We start from the raw sequence: 23,145 nt of genomic DNA on the forward strand, positions 1-23,145 counted from the left end.
CAGATACCACAGGGCACCTTCAGAGGTGTTGTGGAGCCTATGCTTCCTTGGGTCATAGATGTTTTTGCAGCAAAAGGTGAACTTACACAGTATTAGGCAGGTGGTTTTAATGTTGATAGTCATCGGCAAAGCAAGTTAAATATATCCTTTCTTTTGTACCCAGCTGCATTGTAGCCTTTCTTAAAACACAGAATGAGTGATTTAGGTAATTTGTTCCAGATTTCCACAACTCTCTATATAAAGACATACTCTCTGAATGCACTTCCCTTTACACTACAGAACATTTTGACAATAACTGTATTTACTGAGGAACAGTGCATGAAGTGACACGCTTACATAAGTATATGTTACTTCCATGATGTCTTCGGTGAGACAATCGTGGTCATGTTATGTCTCCAAATGCCATTGCATAAACAAGAAAGCACAACGTAAGCAAAAATCCATTTTGTCCAATTAAACAAAAATATAAAATAAACAAGGGCAGCACAGTTAGTGCTGCTCCCTTGCAGTAAGGAAACCAGAGTTTATGTCTTAGGGTCACCCTGTGTGGAGTTTGCATGTTCTCCCATTGTCTCTGTGTGTTTCCTCCCATGGTCCAAAGACATGCAGGTTGATCAGCATCAATAATTTGGTCCTAGTGTGTATGTGGTGTATGAGTGAGTGTGTTCACTCTCCAATAAACTGGTATAATGTCCTGGGATTGTTCCTGCATTGTGCTCTATGTTTTCTAGAATAAGTTCCAGCTCCCAGAGTCCCTGCTAAGGATTTCATGGTGTTAGAAAATGGTATGGCATAAAATAAATCACAGAAACGGAACTGGCATTTGAAAATAACATAAAATGCACAAAAACATGCATATAATAATATGTTAATATAACAATATATTCCTTTCATAGTATTTATGCACAATAACCAATGTTTTCTAGGTCTTATAGAATAATTCTATATCATTCTTATAGAACAATTCTGGAAATAAATTATTATACAGTCTAACCTTTTCAACTCAGGTGGTTTTATTGTCATACAAACCATACACAGTACTGCAGCACAGAGCATTACAAAATCAAGTTTCCCAGGATCACGATGCAACATATATATGTAAGCACAGGACAAGTACAAGACGAGTAAAGTATATTATAGTATATATAAATAAATAAATTATAGTAATACATTGAAATAGGTACTGATAAATAAATAAATAATAACAACTAATAAGAAAAATAAGAATAGTAATAAATGTACTGCATATAAATAAACTATGAGAAGCAGATCTATGGTGAGGCGGGCAGCACAAAAGTTCACATTATGGACAGCGAAGGGGTAGAGTCTGTTTAAGAACACTGTCAGAACTTTTTTGGATGCTATAAAATCTTCTGCCAGGTGGGAAGTGGGACAAAGAAACAGTGGGAGGGGTGGGAGCACTTGTTCACAATGCTGCAGGGTTTGTGGATGCAATGCTTGATAATGATGTCCTCAATGAAGGTTTAAGAGATCCCAATGCTGTGTGCACTATCCATTTTAGGAACTTGCGGTCAGAGACACTACAGTTCTCAAACCATACAGTGATGCAGCTGATCATAACACTCTTGGTGGTGTCCCTGTAGAATGTGGAGAGAACGGAGACGGTAGGCTTGCCTTCCTCAGCTGCTGAAGAAAGTGGGGACGCTGTTGCACAGTCTTGGCTATGGAGGTGGTGTTAATTCACCAGGTAAGGTCAGCTGCCAGCTGCACACCAAGGAATTTGGTGCACTGGCCAATTCCACCACAAAGCATTTCATGTGCAGTGCGGTATGGACAGCATAAGCCTTTCTAAAGTCAACAAACATCTTTGTCTTGTCCACAATAAGAGACAGCTTGTTGCACTTGCAGCAGTCCACCAATCATCATACATCCATCCTGTAAGCTGACTCATCCCCATTTCTAATGTGTTGTCAGCAAACTTAATAATGGTGTTAGAACTATATGCAGCTGTAAAGTCGTGAGTCAGGAAAGTCAACAGAAGGGGGTTCAATGTAATGATGCTGGAGATGGTAATTCTGATGCAAAAAATCTCTCTGTCAGGAAGTCCAGGATGCAGTAATCTGAGTAATGAGGACGTCGGATGTGGAACTGAAGTCTATGAACAGCGTTCTAGCATAGTTGTTTCTTTTATCCAGATAGAACAGAGCCAGATGAAGAGTAGATGGTATGACAACCTCTGTGGAATAGTTCAGGCAGGAGGGAAACTGGAAGAGTGTCATGTGATGTCGATAGTTAGGCTTTCAGGTGGTCCAAAACTAGCCTCTTGAAGCACTTCATTATGACTGGTGCTATAGGGTGATAGTCATTGAAGCAAGAGACGGAGGACATCTTCAGCATGAATGTCGTGGGGGTAGTTTTGAAGCACTTGGGGACAAATACCTGAATTTGGGAAATTTTTAAGATATCTGTAATGTCAATCAGCTCATTTGCACCTGGCACTCGGCCATGTATGTTGCTGGTCCAGCAGCTTTGAGTTGATTTATATTCAACAAATTTCTTCTCACATAAGCTGTGGACAAACACAGCACTTGTTCCTACTGAGAAGGGATGAACCGGTTGTTTTGTAGAAACAGAACACATCTGTTGCTGCTGACTTATTTTATTTAGACTCATCCCTTATCTTCATATATTTTATTTATCAATATTAAAATTATTAGTGCTACTGCCTCATAGATACAATGTCCTAGGTTCAAATCCATATAGAGTCTGCATATTCTACCCATGTAGAACTTCCTTGTATGTCTACCAAAGACATGAATACAGGTAAAATTCCATTATAACGAATATCTTTACAATGAAATTTTCATTACAACGAAGTATTTTTATGGTCCTGACAGCTTCCCTATATGACACGAGTCTATAGAAATCTCGTTACTACGAAGTACATTCAGCAGATATTTTCATTACAACGAAGCGCACAAAAGACCTTGAAATGCCTGAATGAATCATCCACAGAGCAGTTAGTTCTGTGGCCTCGGCTCAGTTGTGCACCACGATCCCCAAACAGACACACTGTAATTTTTTTCTCTCTTCGAACTTTCCTCGTACTGTTTTTTTTTTTTTTTGCCTTTTTTGTTTCCTGCAGTTTTCTGTGATACTTTTTACTTATTGCTTGTCAACATTTGTAAAACATCCATTGGAATTTAACCCATTGTCACCCTCCTATGGAAACGGCAGACATGGAAAAACGATAAGAGTTCATATTAGAAGAAAAAAAAAAAAACTACATTTTTGCAGCACTCAATTGCTGCAAAAAGAAAAAAGACGTTGCCAGTGAATTCGGAATTTCGCCATCGACACTTTCAACTTTCTTGAAAGATAGAGCAAAAAACGTAGAAAAATCTCTGGTTGCAAATGTATGTAAAGATGTCCAAAAAGCCATTTTTATGTGGTTCATTGATGCTTGTTCAAGAAACATTCCTATTAATGCGGCACTCATTCAAGAAAATGTGAGGTTTGTAAACTCTCTTGGGACCTGCCCCAACTAGTCAGCAAGCTGAAGAGCATCCCGAAGTGTGATCTCCGCGTCTGTACGGGGCAATAGCAGGCTCACAGATATGCTGCATCTCTCCGCCAAAGTAAACAGAAAAGATCTCGACGGGTGATGCAAGGTTACGAGCATGTAAATTGTAAATGCAGATAACAGGATTACTTGATCACTGACATGGCCACGATCCTGCCTGACTGCTATGTCTGTGCATAGCAGAATGGCAGATCACGCTACAATAAATAACTGTGCCGTTCCTGTTTCAAGTTGAATAAAGCTGGTTTTGCTTAAGTACTGAGACTAAGCCTCGTGTTTTGGGATGCAAGACGGGGACTTATAGCGCGACCCCAGTCTTTTATGATTTGCTTCTGTGGTGCTTCACTGCAGCGATGTGAGCCTCCTATTGCCCTGCCCCAGCAACGGACAAACAATCTTCCACAGATGCTGCAATCGTGCTTCAGGACGCACTTCAGCATGTTGTTCCCATTGGGTGGGGAGTGGGGGGTCTCAAAAGAGTTCAAAACCTCACATTATGAAGAAGAAATAATGATTCGGCTCCTGACTGATAACTGTGCTGCCCACAACATGCTTCCACATCCAGATAATGTTCACTTTGAGTGCCTCCCAACCACCTGCATGGCAGCGCTTCAGCCAATGGATTTGGGCATCATTCACACCCTGAAAGTGTATTATCGCAAGGAAATGCTGAGAAAAATTCTCGTCAGCATAACTTGTTGGCAGGAGGAGAGTAAAAATAACGCAGAAGAAGCTATTGAAATTATTGCAAACGCCTGGGTACAAGTTAAAGAAAGCACTATAGTAACAAATACAGAATCTCATTACAACAAAATATTCGTTACAACGTAATATTTTTTAGGTCGCTGGCACTTTGTTATAATGGAATTTTACCTGTATTAGGTTAGTTGTCCATTCCAAAACTGGATATGTGTGGGGGTGAGCATCAGTGTGAACATGTGTGGCCACTGCAGTGCACTGAAGCACTATGTGGTGATGTTTCCGGTCTTGCACCCCCATACTACTGAGAAAGTTCCAACTGCCTAATACCCTAAATTGTATTAAGAGTGCTAGGCTGTTGGAGATGGGGTGTCCCCTAACTTGTGTTCACATACCCACTTTCACATACAGAACATTATAATGATACACAGTCAGGTAACACTATCACTTTAAGAAAACACTGTCAAAGACGTTTCTCTCTAACCACCATAAAACAATCCATTATTTACACTAATTACAGATTCATTTTGAATACCCTTTTGCAACTTGTACAGTTTCCTAAGTACATGACATTTCCAATTTTAAATTACACCCTATCACGATGCTGCCCAACCATTTAATAATGATGGTTAAACATGTTAATGTTCATCTGATTTCCATAATGAAAGATTTAAAAAATATGAGATTGTTCTTAAAATTATGACACATTGGTTAGTGTAAATATATAGAAAAGAACTAGTAACAACATGAAAATCCCACAATAATCCATGCAAAACCAGGCTACATGCAAAAATTCACATAAAATCTTAATTTTTAGTATTTCAAAAAGCACATTGTTATTAAACTGCATTGCATACAAATAAAGTACCTGAGAACTCAGATAGATAAGGATATGGATAAATATCTTTAAAAAGAGAAAAACAAATTTGTCTAAACATCAGGATATAGAATTTTATAATGCAATTCTTCAAGAATATATATATATGCAATTTTTCATTCAACAGAAACATTTTATTTAATTTATACATGCAACAGAAAATTACTTATGGATTCTTCATAAGGAGTTATTGTAAACCAATATATTCTGTAACACAATTTAAGGTTTTGAGAATAATACTGAGAATATATGGCAAATTGTGATGTATTATGATGACAAAAGCAAATTAAGCTTGGGTAATGAGGACATGTTGCTACTTGGATGCCATAATTATCTGATCATTGACAAAACAAATGCTATAAAATTACCTGTGAAAAACAACATTTTATCACTAATTTTAAACATTTCAAAAATATTTTTAAATTATTTAGAAGTAACACATTAACAGCATCTACCTGGGCCCTGGTATGCTTGTGGATGTCCATATTCAGTTGTTTTCCAGTTATTTGCTGGATTGACTTTTGGTGGTTCTGGTTTTTCTGGCTTTAGTCCCCAGCTATCAGCAGACTGCCCAGAAGCATCTGCATTCCAGGTTGTCCAAGGATCATTGGTAGAGTTTCCCTATATAACAGGTAAAACAGGCCATTAAAATGTTAATATGAATTACAGTAATCCCTCCTCGATCGCGGGGGTTGCGTTCCAGAACCCCCGCGATAAGACGAAAAATCAGCAAGTAGAAACCATATGTTTGTGTAGTTATTTTTATATATTTTAAGCCCTTATAAACTCTCCCACACTGTTAACATTATTACAGCCCTCTACACATGAAATAACACCCTTTTGTCAAAAGTTTAAACTGTGCTTCATTACAAGACAGAGATGATAGTTCTTTCTCACAATTAAAAGAATGCAAATAGATCTTCTTCTCTTCAGGAGCAGAGAATTTCAGAGGGAGAGAGTGCTTTCAAAGAAAAGCAAACAATCAAAAAATCAATACGTGTGCTTTTAAGTTGGCCGGCATTTTTTAGAGGAGCGTCAGTATCTTCTAAGCAAACAGCCCCTCTGCCCGTCAGGCGCAGAGAACATCAGAGAGAGAGAGCGAGATTAAAGCAACAATCAAAAAATCAATATGTGTGCTTTTAAATATGCCGAGTACCGCAATAAAGCGGCATTTTGTTAGAGGAGCGTCAGTATCTTTTAAGCAAACTGCCTCTGTGCAAACAGCCCCTCCGTCAGGCGCAGAGAATGTCAAAGAGGGTGAGAGAGAGGCAGAGACAAGCAAACAATCAAGCTCCGCGAGCGATGCATATCTTATAGCATTGAGGAGTTTTAGTTAATATGTAATACATGCTCTGATTGGGTAGCTTCTAAGCCATCCGCCAATAGCGTCCCTTGTATGAAATCAACAGGGCAAACAAACTGAGGAAGCGTGTAGCATAAATTAAAAGACCCACTGTCTGCAGAAATCTGCGAACCAGCGAAAAATCTGTGATATATATTTAGATGTGCTTACATTTAAAATCCGCGATAGAGTGAAACCGCGAAAGTCAAAGCGCGATATAGCGAGGGATTACTGTACACCAATAAGATTTGTGTTTATGACATTTTAACACTGATGTCATGTACATCTGCATCCAAGCATGCAGAGAAGAAGCATTTCAGAAACATTGTTAACAAAGCTATTTGAATATGCTCTGAAGCTTTCTGCTACTGAGAAGAAATACATAAATGTATATATATAAGTTCACTATCTAAAATTATATCATATGGATGAAATGCTCCATTTAAAATGTTAGTGTATTTGAGAATTATTCTTGTGTTTGTATGTACTCTACCCTGCAAAGGACCTGTATCATAACAAGTAGCAGTTTCAACCTTATATTTTTCCTGCCTGGATAAACAAAAGATTTATTTTTTAGAAAAGAACCAAACCTTTAAAAAACAGCTGGATATGACCATAAAAGACATTTCAATAAAAAAATGAAAATGTATTAAAAGGAGGAATCAAGATTGGTTATGGAGATCTTGATGTTTAAGCTAAAACTATGGGGCTCCTGGGTAGTCCCAATTATAGTGCAGAGGAAAATGTATTACTTCAATAAAGGACTTGAAATAATTGGAAGTTTGTATGAGAACACTACGTGAGAATGGTAGAAGCCTATAAAATGTAAGGTAATTACATAATTATTACATGAGTTATATAATCTTCGTAAAGGATAAACAATAATTTTAAGTAAGGTTAGAGTTCGCAGGAAACCAATATAACATCTCAAAAGTAAAAACAGACAGCAATGGCAACAGATGTAAAATGAAAAATTAATATCTGATTGTGAAAGTAAATCATTCAACTTACATTTCCAAAATATTGTTTATAACACGTTAATCAATCATTTGTACATACAAGACAAAACATTTACTGTCACTATACATATATGGTTAAAAAGACCCTGTCTTCCTGGATAATCTATTCAGCTTCCAACAAGTTTATGATACCCTGTACAAACAACTGGTAGCAGTTCACAATCTTAAACACCAATGCTTCCCCAGAGACTTGTGTGGGAAAACTCTGGTAAACACTAAAGGGAGTTTAAGAAGACTGCCTAATTACCTTATATGTCTAACATAAAAATAAACTGTAGGCTAGATAGTTACTAGAGTTGTTTACAAAGATGTCTAGAAATTATCAGAAATGTGCTAGATCTTCAAAAGGAAGTACACTAAGGAAAATGATTGGCTCTCCAATAAAAGAAACAAAACTTAGGGGGTTTTCATACCTAGTTCATTTCATGATTTTTTTTTTTGACTGTGGTATAATTTCCACAAAAGTTTGGTTTGTGTAAGTAGATGTCAATTTACCAACTACACTCTGGTGCAGCCCAAAACAGCCAGACCGAGACCCTTAAAAACGGATGGTATTGGTGCCATAGTTAGCAAACCCAGCAGTGATTCCTATAACTGTGTGCTCTAGTGGTCACACTATGCATTTGATGTCAGTAATAAGGGAATCTTATTCACAGCATAATGAGTTGAGGGTTAACATGAAGCATTAAAAACAAACAAAAAAAAAACAAAAACAAAAAAGAAAAGAAAGAAAAGTAAATATACACATAGGTACAAATGTAAGACTACTTGCATAAAACAACTCAAACAACTACTTGGACAATTACAGCAACCCTAGCAGTTGATTCTGGCTCACAGCCCCTTGCGCACACAATCGGACAGCAACTCACCATGTTACTTTTTTTTTTTAAAAAAGAAAGGGGTAAATTCTCTTGTAATTGAATTGATTGAAAGACATACTGAGGTGGTGAGAAACAAATAGCAATGCCTAGTTAGACTGATGTTCAAACTTTCTAACCTTGCAACATGAAAGTGATGCATGCAAGTGGAGCATCCTCTCTGTGCTCACACTACCTTTAATCATACTTGGTAAATGCTACTACAGTATTCTAAAATTAACATTATTACCAAATATTTACAAGAATTAAGTCAGTAGGCATATCAGTTGACATAAACAAATCTGAGGTTAAGTTTATATGGTGGGTACTAGAGAGTAAATATGCAACATCATACAGTCAGTCAGTCAGTCATTATCCAACCCGCTATATCCTAACACAGGGTCACAGTGGGTCTGCTGGAGCCAATCCCAGCCAGCACAGGCCACACAGCAGGAACATCATACAGTTAAATGAAATTCATCTATTGTAACAAAACTGAATACATTAATGTATATACTTCGCAGAACTTGCCCTCTGTTGTACACTCGCCCATTTCAAATGTGTCCTTTTCGTACCATGCATTGTACCTGCAGAATTTTAAAGCAGTCTTCTAGTTGTTCAATAATAGATGTTTTGCTCACAGAGTAGTGCTTGGTAAATAAAGCAAATAATTATGGATGATGTACTAGTGTGCAAATGCATCCATTTTTGACCCTCCATGATTTTTTTTTCCCCCGGGAAAAAAATGTTTCTGCCCAATTAAAGAAAAGATATGTTTGGTTCACTTTAAAGTCTGCAGTTTGAAATACTACTAAACTAACTAGAAATTGAAACAAAGTAACAACTTATACCTTGATTTGGAACAAAGAAAATGGACTGTGAAAATGCCTTTAAGGCAAGCCATCATCATAAGCAGCATGGAAAAGGCCCTATTAAGATTTTAGCAAAACAAACACATATACAGGAAGCTTGGAATTTGATGACAGAGATTACCAATACAATTGTAATTATAATTAGGAAGCACAAACACAGAAATAACACATTTAATGACTGCTGTAAGTTCTTATATCGCTCACAGTGTGAAGAATGTGAGACTCAATCCCAGAACTTTTTTTTTTTTTTTTAATACAAATACCTCAGCATGATAATCACTCTGCAGAAGAGACTGATAAACCTCTGAAGCTCACTGAAATTGTGGGGAGGGAAAGCATTTCAGTTCCTGACATCTTTCAATATATAGAACTCTATATCGGATTTAAATGGTCAACCAATTACAATGATTAAAAAAAAATATTTTTTATATTAGTGTAAGATCCAAAAAACAAATAAACATTACATTAGTTCAAGCAGTTCTGAATGTGAATAACCAGCATGCTTGTAATGAGTCATGCTGGTATTGGTTTTACCTGATCAGGGGCTGCTACCGGAGGAATCAGATTTTCTGGAGCACCTGAATGTGCTACAGAGACAACAATATCCACCTTAAGGAAGGAAAAATGTGAGGGTAATCTCTAAAGATTAACACAACATTGTAACTAAATAACTTTGAGAAATATGATTTCAAGTATGTTTATTACTATAATGTTTAATAGTAAGTATATATTACACAGACTTTTTAAAATTAATTGTCTTATGCTACATACATAGCCATATCATAGCAATAAGAGAACAAATTGCTTTATTTGAAACTAAAAGAACTAAAATATTTTTTTTTCCTTTCTTTATTAATTTTATTGCAATCCATACAAATCAATCAAGTTTTTACAAAAAGAAAAATTGAGTTAAGGACAAATTCCTTAATTCCAAATTCCTAAAATATTTTTTTTATAAATTTTCAACACATCAGCAATACATGACATATCATTAGAGACAGGTGAAGCTGGACCATATGTATTGAATTTACTTCATTCCTTTAAGGATTGTGCTGGTTTACTGTTTAGAAAACATATGTGTATTAATTCATTTATTCAAGTCTTCCTATCTGTCAACAGCAAATCTATCAGCGCTGCTGATATCAATAAATAATAAAAAGTAAAATTAGAAAAGCTGTAATTACCATATCTCTACCTCTCTTTCACCAGCTAACCACACTGAAGAACACAAAACCTTATGAGATTTTATGACCAACTTTTGATACAAGTGCAGGTAAATAAGAAAAAGAAAACTACAGATCCACACTGTGATCTAATCTACTACAGCCACACATTATGAAAAACCACTAAACAGAAATTCAGGGAGTTCTATCCTGTGGTAAGTAAGAGATTAAACCAGCTGCTGCATTACATCTCAATAAAAATGGGTTCCAGTTGTGATGGAGACCACTATATAAGTGTTTTTTGCACATTCTTTTTCTATGTGGGGTCGACTCTCTCATCCCAAAGATGTACTTGTTAAATTTTTGTTGATTCTAACAAGTGGCACCCTGACCAGTGTATGCTCCTCATCTGCTATTTATTACCTGTTCTCCACTTTTGGCTCACCTATGTACTTTTTCTTCTATGGAAGCTGTGAACCTGTATCCCAAAAAGACAACTTAAGCTTACTTGGCACAAAGAACTGCCTTATTTAAGAAATGAGAGGTGCTCAAATCAAAGCCACCTAATGCAAAAGCAATGCACTCTAGTGCTGAAACTAAGGGTTAACTGATTAATAACCCTCAACTGAATGTTATGAAAGCAAGGCAGGATCCCTGAGTGAGACATTAAAACACTCACATTATAGAAGATACCATAGATAAAGAATGAGATAAGCACCATTACTACTTTATTATTATATTTCTAAAGCTAATACAGCATATCACCTAATGGTTACGATAAAAATAAAACAAAATTTATTACACGTTGTTTCTGGTAACTGGTGTTATTCAGAAAGCCACTAAAATACATGTGCCCCAGTTGTCTGTGTGACATCATAAATATAATTTTTTTTATTTTAAAGAGTGTCTGAGCTGTGAGATTAGGGTGTCCTTGATAATGTAAAACCTTAGTAAGGATAGGGAGATACAAAGGGAGAAGGTATGTATTTGGTTTAGTAGAATGGTAGAAAGTGGATCAGGCTTCACAACCCAAATCGAGAGGGTGACATCAGGAAGGTCTAGAGAGAGATAAGCATTTTGGTTTTTTTTTTACGTTCCCATCTTCTGTTCATTCTATGGCTATGTATGCTTTATTAGTTAATACAGTTATATGAAAAAGTTTGGGAACCCCTCTTAATTCTTTGGATTTTTGTTTATCATTGGCTGAGCTTTCAAAGTACCAACTTCCTATTTAATATATGACATGCCTTATGGAAACAGTAGTATTTCAGCAGTGACATTAAGTTTATTGGATTAACAGAAAATATACAATATGCATCCTTACAAAATTAGACAGGTACACACCAACAGAGATATTATGAGTCTCCTTTTGCAAATATAACAGCCTCTAGACGCCTCCTATAGCCTTTGATGAGTACCTGGATTCTGGGTGGAGGTATCTTTGACCATTCTTCCAAACAAAATCACTCCAGTTCAGTTAAATTTAATGGCTGCCAAACAAGGACAGCCTGCTTCAAATCATCCCATAGATTTTCGATGATATTCAAGTCGGGGGACTGTGATGGCCATTCCAGAACACTGCACTTCTCCCTCTGCATGAATGCTTTTGTAGATTTCGAACTGTTTTTTGGGTCATTGTCTTGTTCGAATATCCAATCCCTGCATAACTTCAACTATGTGACTGATGCTTAAACATTATCCTGAAGAATTTGTAGATACTGGGTTGAATTCATCCGACTCTCGACTTTAACAAGAGCCCCAGTCCCTGAACTAGCCACACAGCCCCACAGCATGATGGAACCTCCATCAAATTTGACAGAAGGTAGCAAGTGTTTTTCTTGGAATGCGGTGTTCTTCTTCCGCCACGCAAAGTGCTTTTTGTTATGAGCAAATAACTCAATTTTTGTCTCATCAGTCCAAAGCACTTTGTTCCAAAATAAATCTGGCTTGTCTAAATGAGTATTTGCATACAACAAGCGACTCTGTTTGTGGCATGAGTGCAGAAAGGGCTTCTTTCTCACCACCCTGCCATTCAGAAGTTCTTTGTGCAATTTGAGCTGAATTGTAGAACGATGTACAGATACACCATCTGCAGCAAGATGTTCTTGCAGTTCTTTGGAGGTTATCTGTGGATTGTCTGTAACCATTCTCACAATCCTGCACATATGCCGCTCCTGTATTTTTCTTGGCCTGCCAGACCTGGGTTTAAAAGCAACTGAGCCTGTGGCCTTCCATTTTCTGATTAGATTCCTTACAGTTGAAACTGACAGTTTAAACCTCTGAGATAGCTTTTTGTAGCCTTCCTCTAAACCATGATACTGAACAATCTTTGTTTTCAGATCTTTTGAGAGTTGCTTTAAGGATCCCATGCTGTCACTCTTCAGAGGAGAGTCAAAGGGAAGCACAACTTGCAATTGACCACCTTAAATACCTTTTCTCATGATTGGACACCTGTCTATGAAGTTCAAGGCTTAATGAGCTGATCCAACCAATTTGGTGTTGCAAGTAATCAGTATTGATCAGTTACATGCATTCAAATCAGCAACATTACTTGAGGACCTACATTTTTGCACATCCGATTTTTCACATTTGATTTCATTTCATACAACTAAATACTGCTTCACTAAAAATCTTTGTTCGGAAAACACCCTTAGTACTCAGATCTTCCTAGGAAATAAAAGACATACCACTGTTATCATTTTTGTTGAAAGTGAGTAAATTATTAAGCAGGCTGAGAGGGGTTCCCAAACTTTTTCATATGACTGTAAATGCACTCTTTTTTGCAATATTAGCCTCTTGACAATATTCTGGGTTAGCTAATGATATGACATTACCTTTCACATCAGTTTAAAAGCTTTTGATTGAAAATTTGATTGCATGAAAACTGTAGGCACAATGGCCTTCTAGGACCAATATTGAGCACTTCTCCCCTCAAGTCTTAAGATAAAATGAAGGGAAAGTTCACTGGGCCAAGCAAGAAAAAACAAAAGGTGTTTCAAAAGATCAGAATGCATATAAAAGGATCTGTATAGGTATGAATGGTAGAGAGCTTATAATTCATGTACTTAATTTTTTTCCCCTAAAATACATGAAAAAAACCTTTAATATACAGGTGTATCAGTAATTTTACGCAGAAGAGATCAAGACATTTTGCTATTATTAAATTCTTTGCACAAAATTAAGTACACAGTACCTGATTTGAAGGAAATGCATTGCTTTCACTTGGTGTGGAAAATGCATCAAATCCTAATAAATCTACTGAAGCACTTCCAGTAGGGGCTGGACTCACAATAATCTATAAAGGAAAGACATGGAAACAGCTGTGATGAAAAACAGATATTATCAAGTATACTTGGGGTATGTCGCTGTTACTCAGCTGAAAACAACTTTACTCAAAATGAGTAGGTTTTAATGCTCTACTTACCCATTTCTAGTACAACTGACTTGTGTTTCTTGTGTGTCACATTAAGAAATACAATTTATGTAGAAAGAATGTGAATTGATTTTATTGCTTTAGTGATCAGCACCACTTAAAGAAAACATTTCTAGAGTATACTGCCATTATCCAGTTGGCTTAGGTTGGCGTTACTCAAAATGAATTGATCTTAAAAAATATATATGGAAAAATATATCAATATGCAACTACTTTAAGTTGATTCATTACAAAATGAGCATGTTTGCAGGCTTTATGCATATAGTACAACTGACATAATCTGTTTAGACATTATAATAACTAGGTTATTTATTTAAAAAGCTTTAAAAACCAAATGAACTTCTTTGATATAGAATTGCCAATCATGCTGCCACATAGCAATGTTATGGACTTGACAGCGTGCCTTTATTGAAAAACGGTATAAGGAAATGAAAAAAGAAATATAAAATATAGCTTAAACAAGAACTGGCTGCACACTGTTTTGCATGAAATTCCACATTGTATTTTACTTCCCATTCTCTCAGCTGATAAACTAATATTAACTACTGATAGAACATAGATATTGCATATATTTAATTTTGTCATAAAATATTTAGCAAAATTGCATCATTATACAGCACACATTTGAAAATAATTAGAGGAAATATTAGTCACTAACAGAAGTATTTTATACTTTGCTGGTTTGTCTTTTAGCATTGCATAGAATGCCTAGGAAATGTTTGAAATTTTAATTGTTTAATTTTTTTTTTTAACCGTTTCATATTTTGACATCCATTTGCGGCATTCTATAGATTTTCTAGGCATTCTACACAATGTTTTTAGCTTGAGTCAGTTTTGACCCACTGCATTAAGGGTAGTATTTCTGTTCACAATCTAAAAAAACATCCTAAATGTCATCTTTATGTGCAGAAATGTGAAAGCTTGTAGAAAATCCTAATATCACATTTTTGTACTACTGCTACACATTTTGAACCCTTCAATGTTTCTTGGGTGAGTTTTGATCCACTATAGACCTTACTGGGTTTTACTCTAAATTTACAGTAGTTTGTTTGCCACCTACGTACAAAACATCCTGCAAGTAGTATTTTCAGGTCAAAAATTATAAGGATTTCAGTATGGCCACCAAACTTTGCAAAAAGCAAAAAAAAAAAAAAACAAATGTCACACTTCTGTATACCTGCTACACATTTTGAACACTGCCATGTCTTTTTTGTCAATTGTGACCCAGCATTACTGACTTTTTATAGCTAGTATTGATCGCCGAAATTCCCAAAGTGTTTTTTGATGGAGGAAAAAAGTGCAAAGCATCTACACAGATAAATAGGAAACAAAAAATACATTCTCGCTGCACCCAGAGCTGCAACATCAGAGAATGTAACAAGCCAGCCCTGTGTTGCCACTTCATGGCACAGCCAATGTGTGCCCCAAGACTGAAACTCTAACAGCACAATGACCTACATTGTATTTACTTACTGCTAGTTTGTGGTCATTTGTTGTACTGTATTTTATTTTTGGTAATCATTCCATTTGTGTCATTTGTTGTTTTACTGAGGGTGGCACAGTGGCTAGTACTGCTGCCTCACTGCTCAGATCACATTTTTGGCCACAGTAATCAGTCTAGCATAGTTAGAAATCACTTCCCTAGCCCTCAGGGCCACTTAAAAGACCATTGCACCATTATACTCCACTCCTAACTAGTTCAGTTTTTTCTTCCCCATTAACAACAATGCCTTTTCTGAAGTTCAGCGAAGTTCCTGAACATTTCCATATTATTACTGAACTCACAGCAAATCTACCTCTATAAGGTTCTCTCATCATTTTTCACAGCCCATAAAAATATTTTAAATATCATCTAGTGATGTATCACTAATACTATAGGTTAAAATGCACAAACAATAAATTACTTTTAGAGTCAAAAATAACCCTTAAGGTACAGCAAAATTAAATTAAATTCCTCCCATCGAATATTCAATTCAGTTTATTATTATTTAGAATTCTTCACTGATAACAGGTTCATAGGCATTGCTCAGATTTATAAACACAAAACAGTAAAACTAGCATACCAAACCCATTCAACATTAATACTGTATAAATAATTAAATATAACTATTTCAATTTACATAAATAATGTCACACATGTGCACTTGGGAGTCAACTTCAGGGCTTATTTAATGACAATTCCACCCTAAGTCAAGGATTGGCATTGTTGCATAATGACTCTCCTCTCCTTTCTCCTGCAGGCCTGACAACTGGTGATGGAAAGACAAATGACATCACTTCTGGTTCCGGTCCCCTTAGTCTGCCTCTTCCGCTCTGCATGCCTCTTAACTGTCTCCACCACCATCTTCCTTTCAGTCTAGTTGTAGACTCGTGTCTGTGAAGGCACTTCTCAAATTACATGTTAACTTTGTGTTTGTTATTTTGTTTCAGTTATATGGGGTTTACCCAAGGGTGCCCCAAATCTTTATCTTTGTCTTTTTATTCACAATAGAAATATGTAAACTTTGTCATTTCTAACAGAGGAGAAAAACAAAAACACCAATAACCAGCTTTCTTGGTAATATTAATATTTGGGGGAGTCTTCAGCTCTTCGGTTTATCTAAGTGAAATACTGGAAAGCTTAGCCTAACTGGTTCTTTTTCGCTCTTTCAGGGATCTTTCAATCTAGTATAAAACATAGCACGATCCATGTGGTAACTGTGATATAACAACTATTTGATGGTCTGGTGTGGTACTAGACATCATTATTTCTAAAGGTTTTCAAAAACATTGATGGAATATGCAAACAACTGTACTTTGTACATATGATTTTTGAAAATGTTAGAATATTAAAAATGCTTCATGCTGCTTGCTAATAAAGGTATTATATAAAATAAAGTCCTCATGGCAGTGCAGCAGGTAGCATGGTCATGTCACAGTGCTTGAACAATGATTTAGTTCCTAGCTGGGTCTTCAGAGTAGATTTGAATCTTCTACTATTTGTGTCAGTTAAGGTCCAGCACCCAAAAATATACTCTAAGGTTGATTAGTAATTGTAAAGTAAATTTCAAATAGAAAAAATATATATAAAACAAAAAAATGACAAAGGAAATACTAATTCATTCAGCTCCACAAAAACCCTGCTGATCTGCCCCTATTAATGACAGTATATGACATATAATAACAGTAAAAAAACTGTGTAAATGTATAACAAAATCCATTATAAGCTAGAAGAAGAAATAGGCAAAAGGTTCTCAAAGTTAATTAAGGAGACAGTCAGACAGTAACAAGAAACACCTAAAATTATTTTTTCTGCAGCTGACAATTGCATTTCTGTCTTTTGTTGAATAAATGACTGCATTAAATAATTTTCACTGTGTGGCGGATGCCCGGATTATGGATGGACCGGAGGAGACAGTATTTTCAAGACCCTTTATCTACTGGATTGACAGAGGGCAGCCCCCTTGGTTTTCAGCAGGGCTACAGGTCCTGAGCATAGAGGTTCAACCCTGTGTATAGACATTTGCAGGGCCCTATTTGGCAGTACTTCCATCACAGTGCTGCCGGAAGCAGCTCACTGGGCACCAGGAGTCCTTCTGAGTGCCCTATATAAAGGGGCCTGTCACCAGGAGTCAACGACCAGAGTCGGAAGGAAGAGGACAAAGCCTGCGGAAGAGTGGAGGCGAAGGACTCGTGGAAAAAGGGATTGTGTTGTGTTCTGTGTCTTGTGTGCTGTGGGAAGCAACACTGTGTAAACAAACCGTATGCTTTGTGGCAATTGGTGTCCTGCCTGTTTGTGTTGGGGTTAGGGTAGCTGTGCGTGCCCTGGGCTTCACAACAGTTATTTGTTAAATTAAATGAAGGTCAGATATCCATTTTTTATATATATATTCTTAGTTTTCACAGCACTACCACTTCCACCAAGTTTCTCCATTCTGAACTTCCAGGTGCACAGTAAAATTTACATACTGTACAAGCAAACTATTGGTGAGTATGTAACATAGCTTCTCCTTGTACACCTGGAATATAAGCACACTGAAAGTAACTGAATAATTTCAGACACAATATATGCTGTTATAACAAAATACAAATTTAAATATAGCTTAAAATATACACTCATGATGGTATGAATTAATTATATATAAATAATATTAACTATTTACCTCCACATAGTCTTCAGGAACCAGCCCAACCTCACCCTTGTTGCTTTTAGCTTCCAACCATCCACCACCAATTTCCTAAAAGTTAAAAGAAAATTTGATTAATCTAACTTTCAGATCTGTATAATTAATATAAACATCTAAATTAAATTAAGCAATTTGATAATGTCATGTTATTGGAGTAATCCTTTCAGTTTTCTTCATAATGCTAGAAGTTACTTTGATGCAGTAGTTCCCACCCAGTGTTACACATACCCCTAAGCCATTTCACATTCTTGTTCAGTTACACTACAAACATAAATACTTATTCTTAATTAGACAAATCTGGTGCTAATGGCGGAATTGAGAAAAAGTTAAAAGGTTAAGATTACTGAATTATTTTATGCTACTATGACCTCTCTTCATTTATTGCTTTTACCCAGATAAGTGGTTTAGTGTGAAATATGACAGAATAAACATCCACCTAGTTCCAAACAAATTGTGATCTGCATGTACTATTACAGGATTATGAGGGCTAAAGTAAATGTGAAAAATAAACCCTGAATGACAAATATGTCCCACCCAGGACATACTCACACACATCCATATTCCTTCATACCATAATCACTTCATTACTTAAAAAGCCTAAGTTTATAATAAGACAGAAAAATGAAGTATAATCAAGAAAACTTGTGTCAAATGTAGCAACACTATGCAAACTTCACACACTGACAGTGGCACAGCTGGGAATCAGACCCAGATAAACAATATGCCACAGCATAGTCCCTTCAGGAAAAATGATATAGCAAAGTCAGCAAGAACACATCGACCCAAGCACTACAGTAATATTTATTTACAATGATCATGCAGTTATATTGAAATTCTCATCAGGGACAAGAGAACATAACAGAACTCTTAAAAAGTTCATGTTTTGTCCATATCCAAATTACTTCTCAAACAGAATGTTTGACATGTTCAGTGTACAGACATTAACATTCTATTTTGTCATAGTGGAGCAAGCAGTGGGTAGTGCTATCTCACAGCTCCAGGTTACTGGATAGTACTCCCAGCATTGCATGGAGTTTTTCTCCCACTTCCAAAAGACATAAAATGAGCAGTTCAAACTGGATGGATAGATGGATGAAAAAGTTCATGTATTCAGGTACAGAAAATAAAAAACCGTAGCAAAAACTACTTACAAGAATGATAAATTTAGCAATTACATGTAACAATGAAAAATATATACATACTGTACACACGGCTGAAATGATAATCATCTTAGAATCAATTTGGTCAAGTTCAAATTAAAGCACGAGTAATGACATAACTACACGGCACAATATGAAAAACAATGCTTAAAAGTATATGTAAAAATCGTACATGCATAGAAAATTTAACTTCTGGGAGAATATGTGCTGTTCTTTTTATTAAGTTTTTAAATATATGAGCAAAAAACAGCTTTTTAAAGGAAATCTCAGCATTGTTTTGAGTTTTGAGATAACAAAGCATTACAATACCTGTATTATATAATAAACAGAGTTGAGGTTTTCCTTGATAAATGCTATACTAACAAAATGAAAGTAGTCTGTTTACTCTTTTGTGACCTAAGTGGTATGAAATTGACTTTTGTGCACAAGGTGACTGCTTGCAATGGCTCATTCTGTGACTATTAGTAGTTGCTTTCCTCGTTTGTGTTTGGCTGGTTTTAAATTAAAATAAAAATGTTTACTGATAAAACTGACAAACTTGAAAGCTTAAAGTAAAGAAGTGAACGTGATTAAAATACAATCTTCAATAGCACAGCTTTGGATTGCAAAAAAATAAACTCTAGTTGTAATATATTTACTATATAAAAGTTCAAAGTAAAAATAAATTGAACATAGTCACATAAATTTAGTTTACTGTGTAAGCATGCCCTGTGATGTACTGGCATCCCATCCAGTTTCATTTCATTGTTTTGTGCCGGATGTTGCCAGGATAAGCTCCAGCTCACTTTGATGTGAAAATTGGGTTAACTGAGTTCAGAAAATGAATTGATGGGATCTGAGTACAGTTAGAAAGCAAAGTTAAAAATAAAGTTTTGGAAAGCTATCAGAAACTGAATCGTGTTAATACTATTAGTACTAATAAGTAGAACTTCAAGATACAATATATAATAAAAGAGAGACAAAACTACATCTCCCACAGCAAAATTGCAATTGATTTACTTTCCCTTATTCATTCTGTTTATCAACAACACTGCTGCTTCAGGCTATAATAAATTTTGTATAAATGAATATCAGAAGAATATTTTGGGAAAAATACAGGGACATTTGAAAGCCCAAAAATCAGACTTTGCTTCTTATTATTAGGTCTGGCTATCATGCTAAGTAGGATGATTTACACTGATTTTATATTGTAATGTCATTGCATGATAATCCAAGGAGGTATATATCTGTGCAGCTCTTTAAAATGTTTTTCCTATAATTCAGCTATATATTTTCATTTGAAACATTGTACAAACAATCATTCATTGATCTCAAGATACCTTTCCACATAGCCCGTGAAGCTGACAGCTTCAGCTGGACACACAGGAGCTTCTATAACATTTTTTCTATTCCATTTTAAGACAGCATATTGTTACAAATCAAAAGGTAGCAGGCAGAAGCATCAAAACACATCAACACACATTAATCAGTGAGATTAAAACACAAACTTTCATACATATCAAATAAGTCACTTCACTTTATACATTTAAAGTTGGTGAAAAAATGAATAATTAAACAGATGAATGTTGTTTCCTTCTTCCCCAAACCAAATGCAAACACAGCTGCTCTCAATTTTTTCCGATTGTTAATGTGTTGACTATTCTTTCTTTATAAGCCCCAGGAAATGAGTCAGACCTGCTTTTTGAATTCTCATAACTTCTGAACTAAAGTAGCCAGTAACACTGCAACCTTTTAACGCAGTTTTAAAAACATATGAACATTTTGTGGAAACTGGATAACATATGAAACTTCATTGAAATTTATTATTATGATCTATGCTTAGATTGCACATCTACAGTAAATAGTCCCCTCCAAAAGTAACTGGAACAGAAAGGCCAATTAATTTATTTTTGCTGTGCACCACATGAGATCAAAAGATGAATATGAGAAGATAGTTTAGAGTTTCAGCGTTTATTATCTGGCATTTACATCTAGATATGTTAAACAAAATAGAACATTGCACATTTTGCATCAAACCCCCCAGTTTTTCAAGTGAAAAAAGTACTGGAACATAATGTTTTCAACTATATTAAAGTAAAAAATACCTAATATTTGGTTGCATATCCCTTGCTTGTAATAACTGCATCAAGCCTATGACCCATAGACTCCCAACAGATTTCTTGTTTCTTCACTGGTTATGCCTTTTCCAGCTTTTACCACAGTATCTTTTAGTTGTCTGTTTTGCTGAGTTTCCTCCTTCAGTCTTCAGGAGGTAAAATGAATGTACGGTTGGGTTAAGATCTGGTGATTGACTTAGCCAGTCCAAAACCTTCCATTTTTCACTCAGATGATGTCCTTTCTTGAGGTGAAAGTGTGTTTTGGATCTTTATTTTGCTGTATACAAAAGTTCCTCCTGATTAGTTTGGATGCATTTTTCTGTAAAATGGCAGACAACATGCTTCTGTAGACATCTGAGTTCATTCTGCTACTAACATCATGAGCCACATCATCAATAAAAATGATTGAATCTGTTCCTGAAGCAGCCATGCAAAGCCCAAGCCATGGCACAACTTCCACCATGCTTCACAGATGAGCTTGTATGGTTAGGATCCGGAACAGACCCCTTCTTTCTCCATGCGTTGGCATTACTTTCGTAGAGGTGAATATTTGTCTTATCAGTCCATAAAACGTTGTTCCAGAACTGTTGTGGTTCATCTCTGTACTTTTTACAAATTCTAATCTAGCTTTCCACTTTTTACTGATTGAGTGGTTTGCATCTTGAAGTATAGCCTTGATATATTGTCGTTCTCCACAACAACATTTATTTATATAGCACATTTTAATACAAATTGTGTAACTCAAAGTTCTTTACAAGATGAAGAAAGAAAAAACTTGATCAGGTGGTGGTGGTGCAGATTGCCACCACAGAAAAAACGGTAAAAGCAGAAGAGAAAATTAGGGATTAGTATGGATTGTGGTGCCATGATAATTCAATGCATACATAGTTTATCAGGGTTACACTAAAATGTAGCTATGAGAAAGCCATGTAAAAATAATGGGTTTTTAACAGTTTTTTAAAATGCTCCACTGTATTAGCCTGGCGAATTTTTACCAGTTAACTATTCCAGATTTTAGGTGCAAAAAAGCAGAAGGCTGCCTCACCACTTGTTTGTTTCCCACTTGTTTGAAGTTTAGCTCTTGGAATTATAAGCAAGCACTCATTCAAAAATCTAAGATTCTGATTTGGAGTGTAAGGTGACAGGCATTCCAAAATATAGGACAGTGCAAGATTATTTAAGGCTTTGTAAACCATTAAGCGGTATTTTAAAGTCAATTCCAAATGGCACTGGTAACCAGTGTAATGACATCAACACTGGAGAGATGTGCTCAGATTTTCTTTTCCTAGTTAAGATTCTAAAAGTTGCTTTCTGTACTACTTGCGACCGATTGATGTCTTTTTTAGGTAGTCCAGAAAGGAGTGCATTATAGTAATCTAGTTGACTAAAAAAAAAAAGTGTGAACTAATTTTTCAGTATCTGGCAAGGTTATAAGGTATCCAATTTTTGCTATATTCCTTATGTGAAAAAATGCTGTCTTGGTAATCTGATTAATATGTAATTTAAAACTTTGGTCAGAGTCAATAATTACCCCTAAATTCTTTACCCCTGTCTTGACTTTTAAGCCCAAAGGATCAAGTTTATTTCTAATACTCCTTTCATCTTATTTAGTTCAAGAAGATTACTACTCATCCATTCAGAAACACAAGTGTATCCAGCAGAGGGCACTCTTTATCCCCTGGGATGTGTTTCTTGATGCAGAAAGGACTAGAAGAGAGATACTGTATATGGTACAAAAAGAGATATATAATATATTTAAGTTACTTTGAAGAGATATATAATATATTTAAGTTGCTTTAAAAGATAACATTCATTCCTAGAATGCATAATCCTGCATACAGTACATAGTCACGGCAGACAGAAGCAAAGGGACATCACAGCCAATTGAGAAAATGCTGACACACAGATGTCCCATCC

General features: G+C 35.8%; 1 protein-coding gene across 2 annotated transcripts in view; it reads right to left on the reverse strand.

Annotated features, from left to right (window-relative positions):
- LOC120526117 (sorting nexin-9-like) overlaps window positions 1-23,145 on the reverse strand; it is a 137,122-nt gene that overhangs the window by 54,244 nt on the left and 59,733 nt on the right. Inside the window, exons 3-6 of one of the 2 annotated variants that reach the window (XM_039749051.1) lie at window positions 17,949-18,023; window positions 13,567-13,668; window positions 9,745-9,819; window positions 5,576-5,741 (exon numbers count right to left, since the gene is read on the reverse strand). In XM_039749051.1, coding sequence (XP_039604985.1) covers window positions 5,576-5,741; window positions 9,745-9,819; window positions 13,567-13,668; window positions 17,949-18,023 — 418 coding nt within the window. The remainder of the gene's footprint in view (window positions 1-5,575; window positions 5,742-9,744; window positions 9,820-13,566; window positions 13,669-17,948; window positions 18,024-23,145) is intronic. The other variant, XM_039749052.1, reaches the window with a different exon arrangement.

The sequence above is a fragment of the Polypterus senegalus genome, chromosome 3 (assembly GCF_016835505.1).
Source record: "Polypterus senegalus isolate Bchr_013 chromosome 3, ASM1683550v1, whole genome shotgun sequence".
In the NCBI taxonomy this organism is placed as follows: domain Eukaryota; kingdom Metazoa; phylum Chordata; class Cladistia; order Polypteriformes; family Polypteridae; genus Polypterus; species Polypterus senegalus.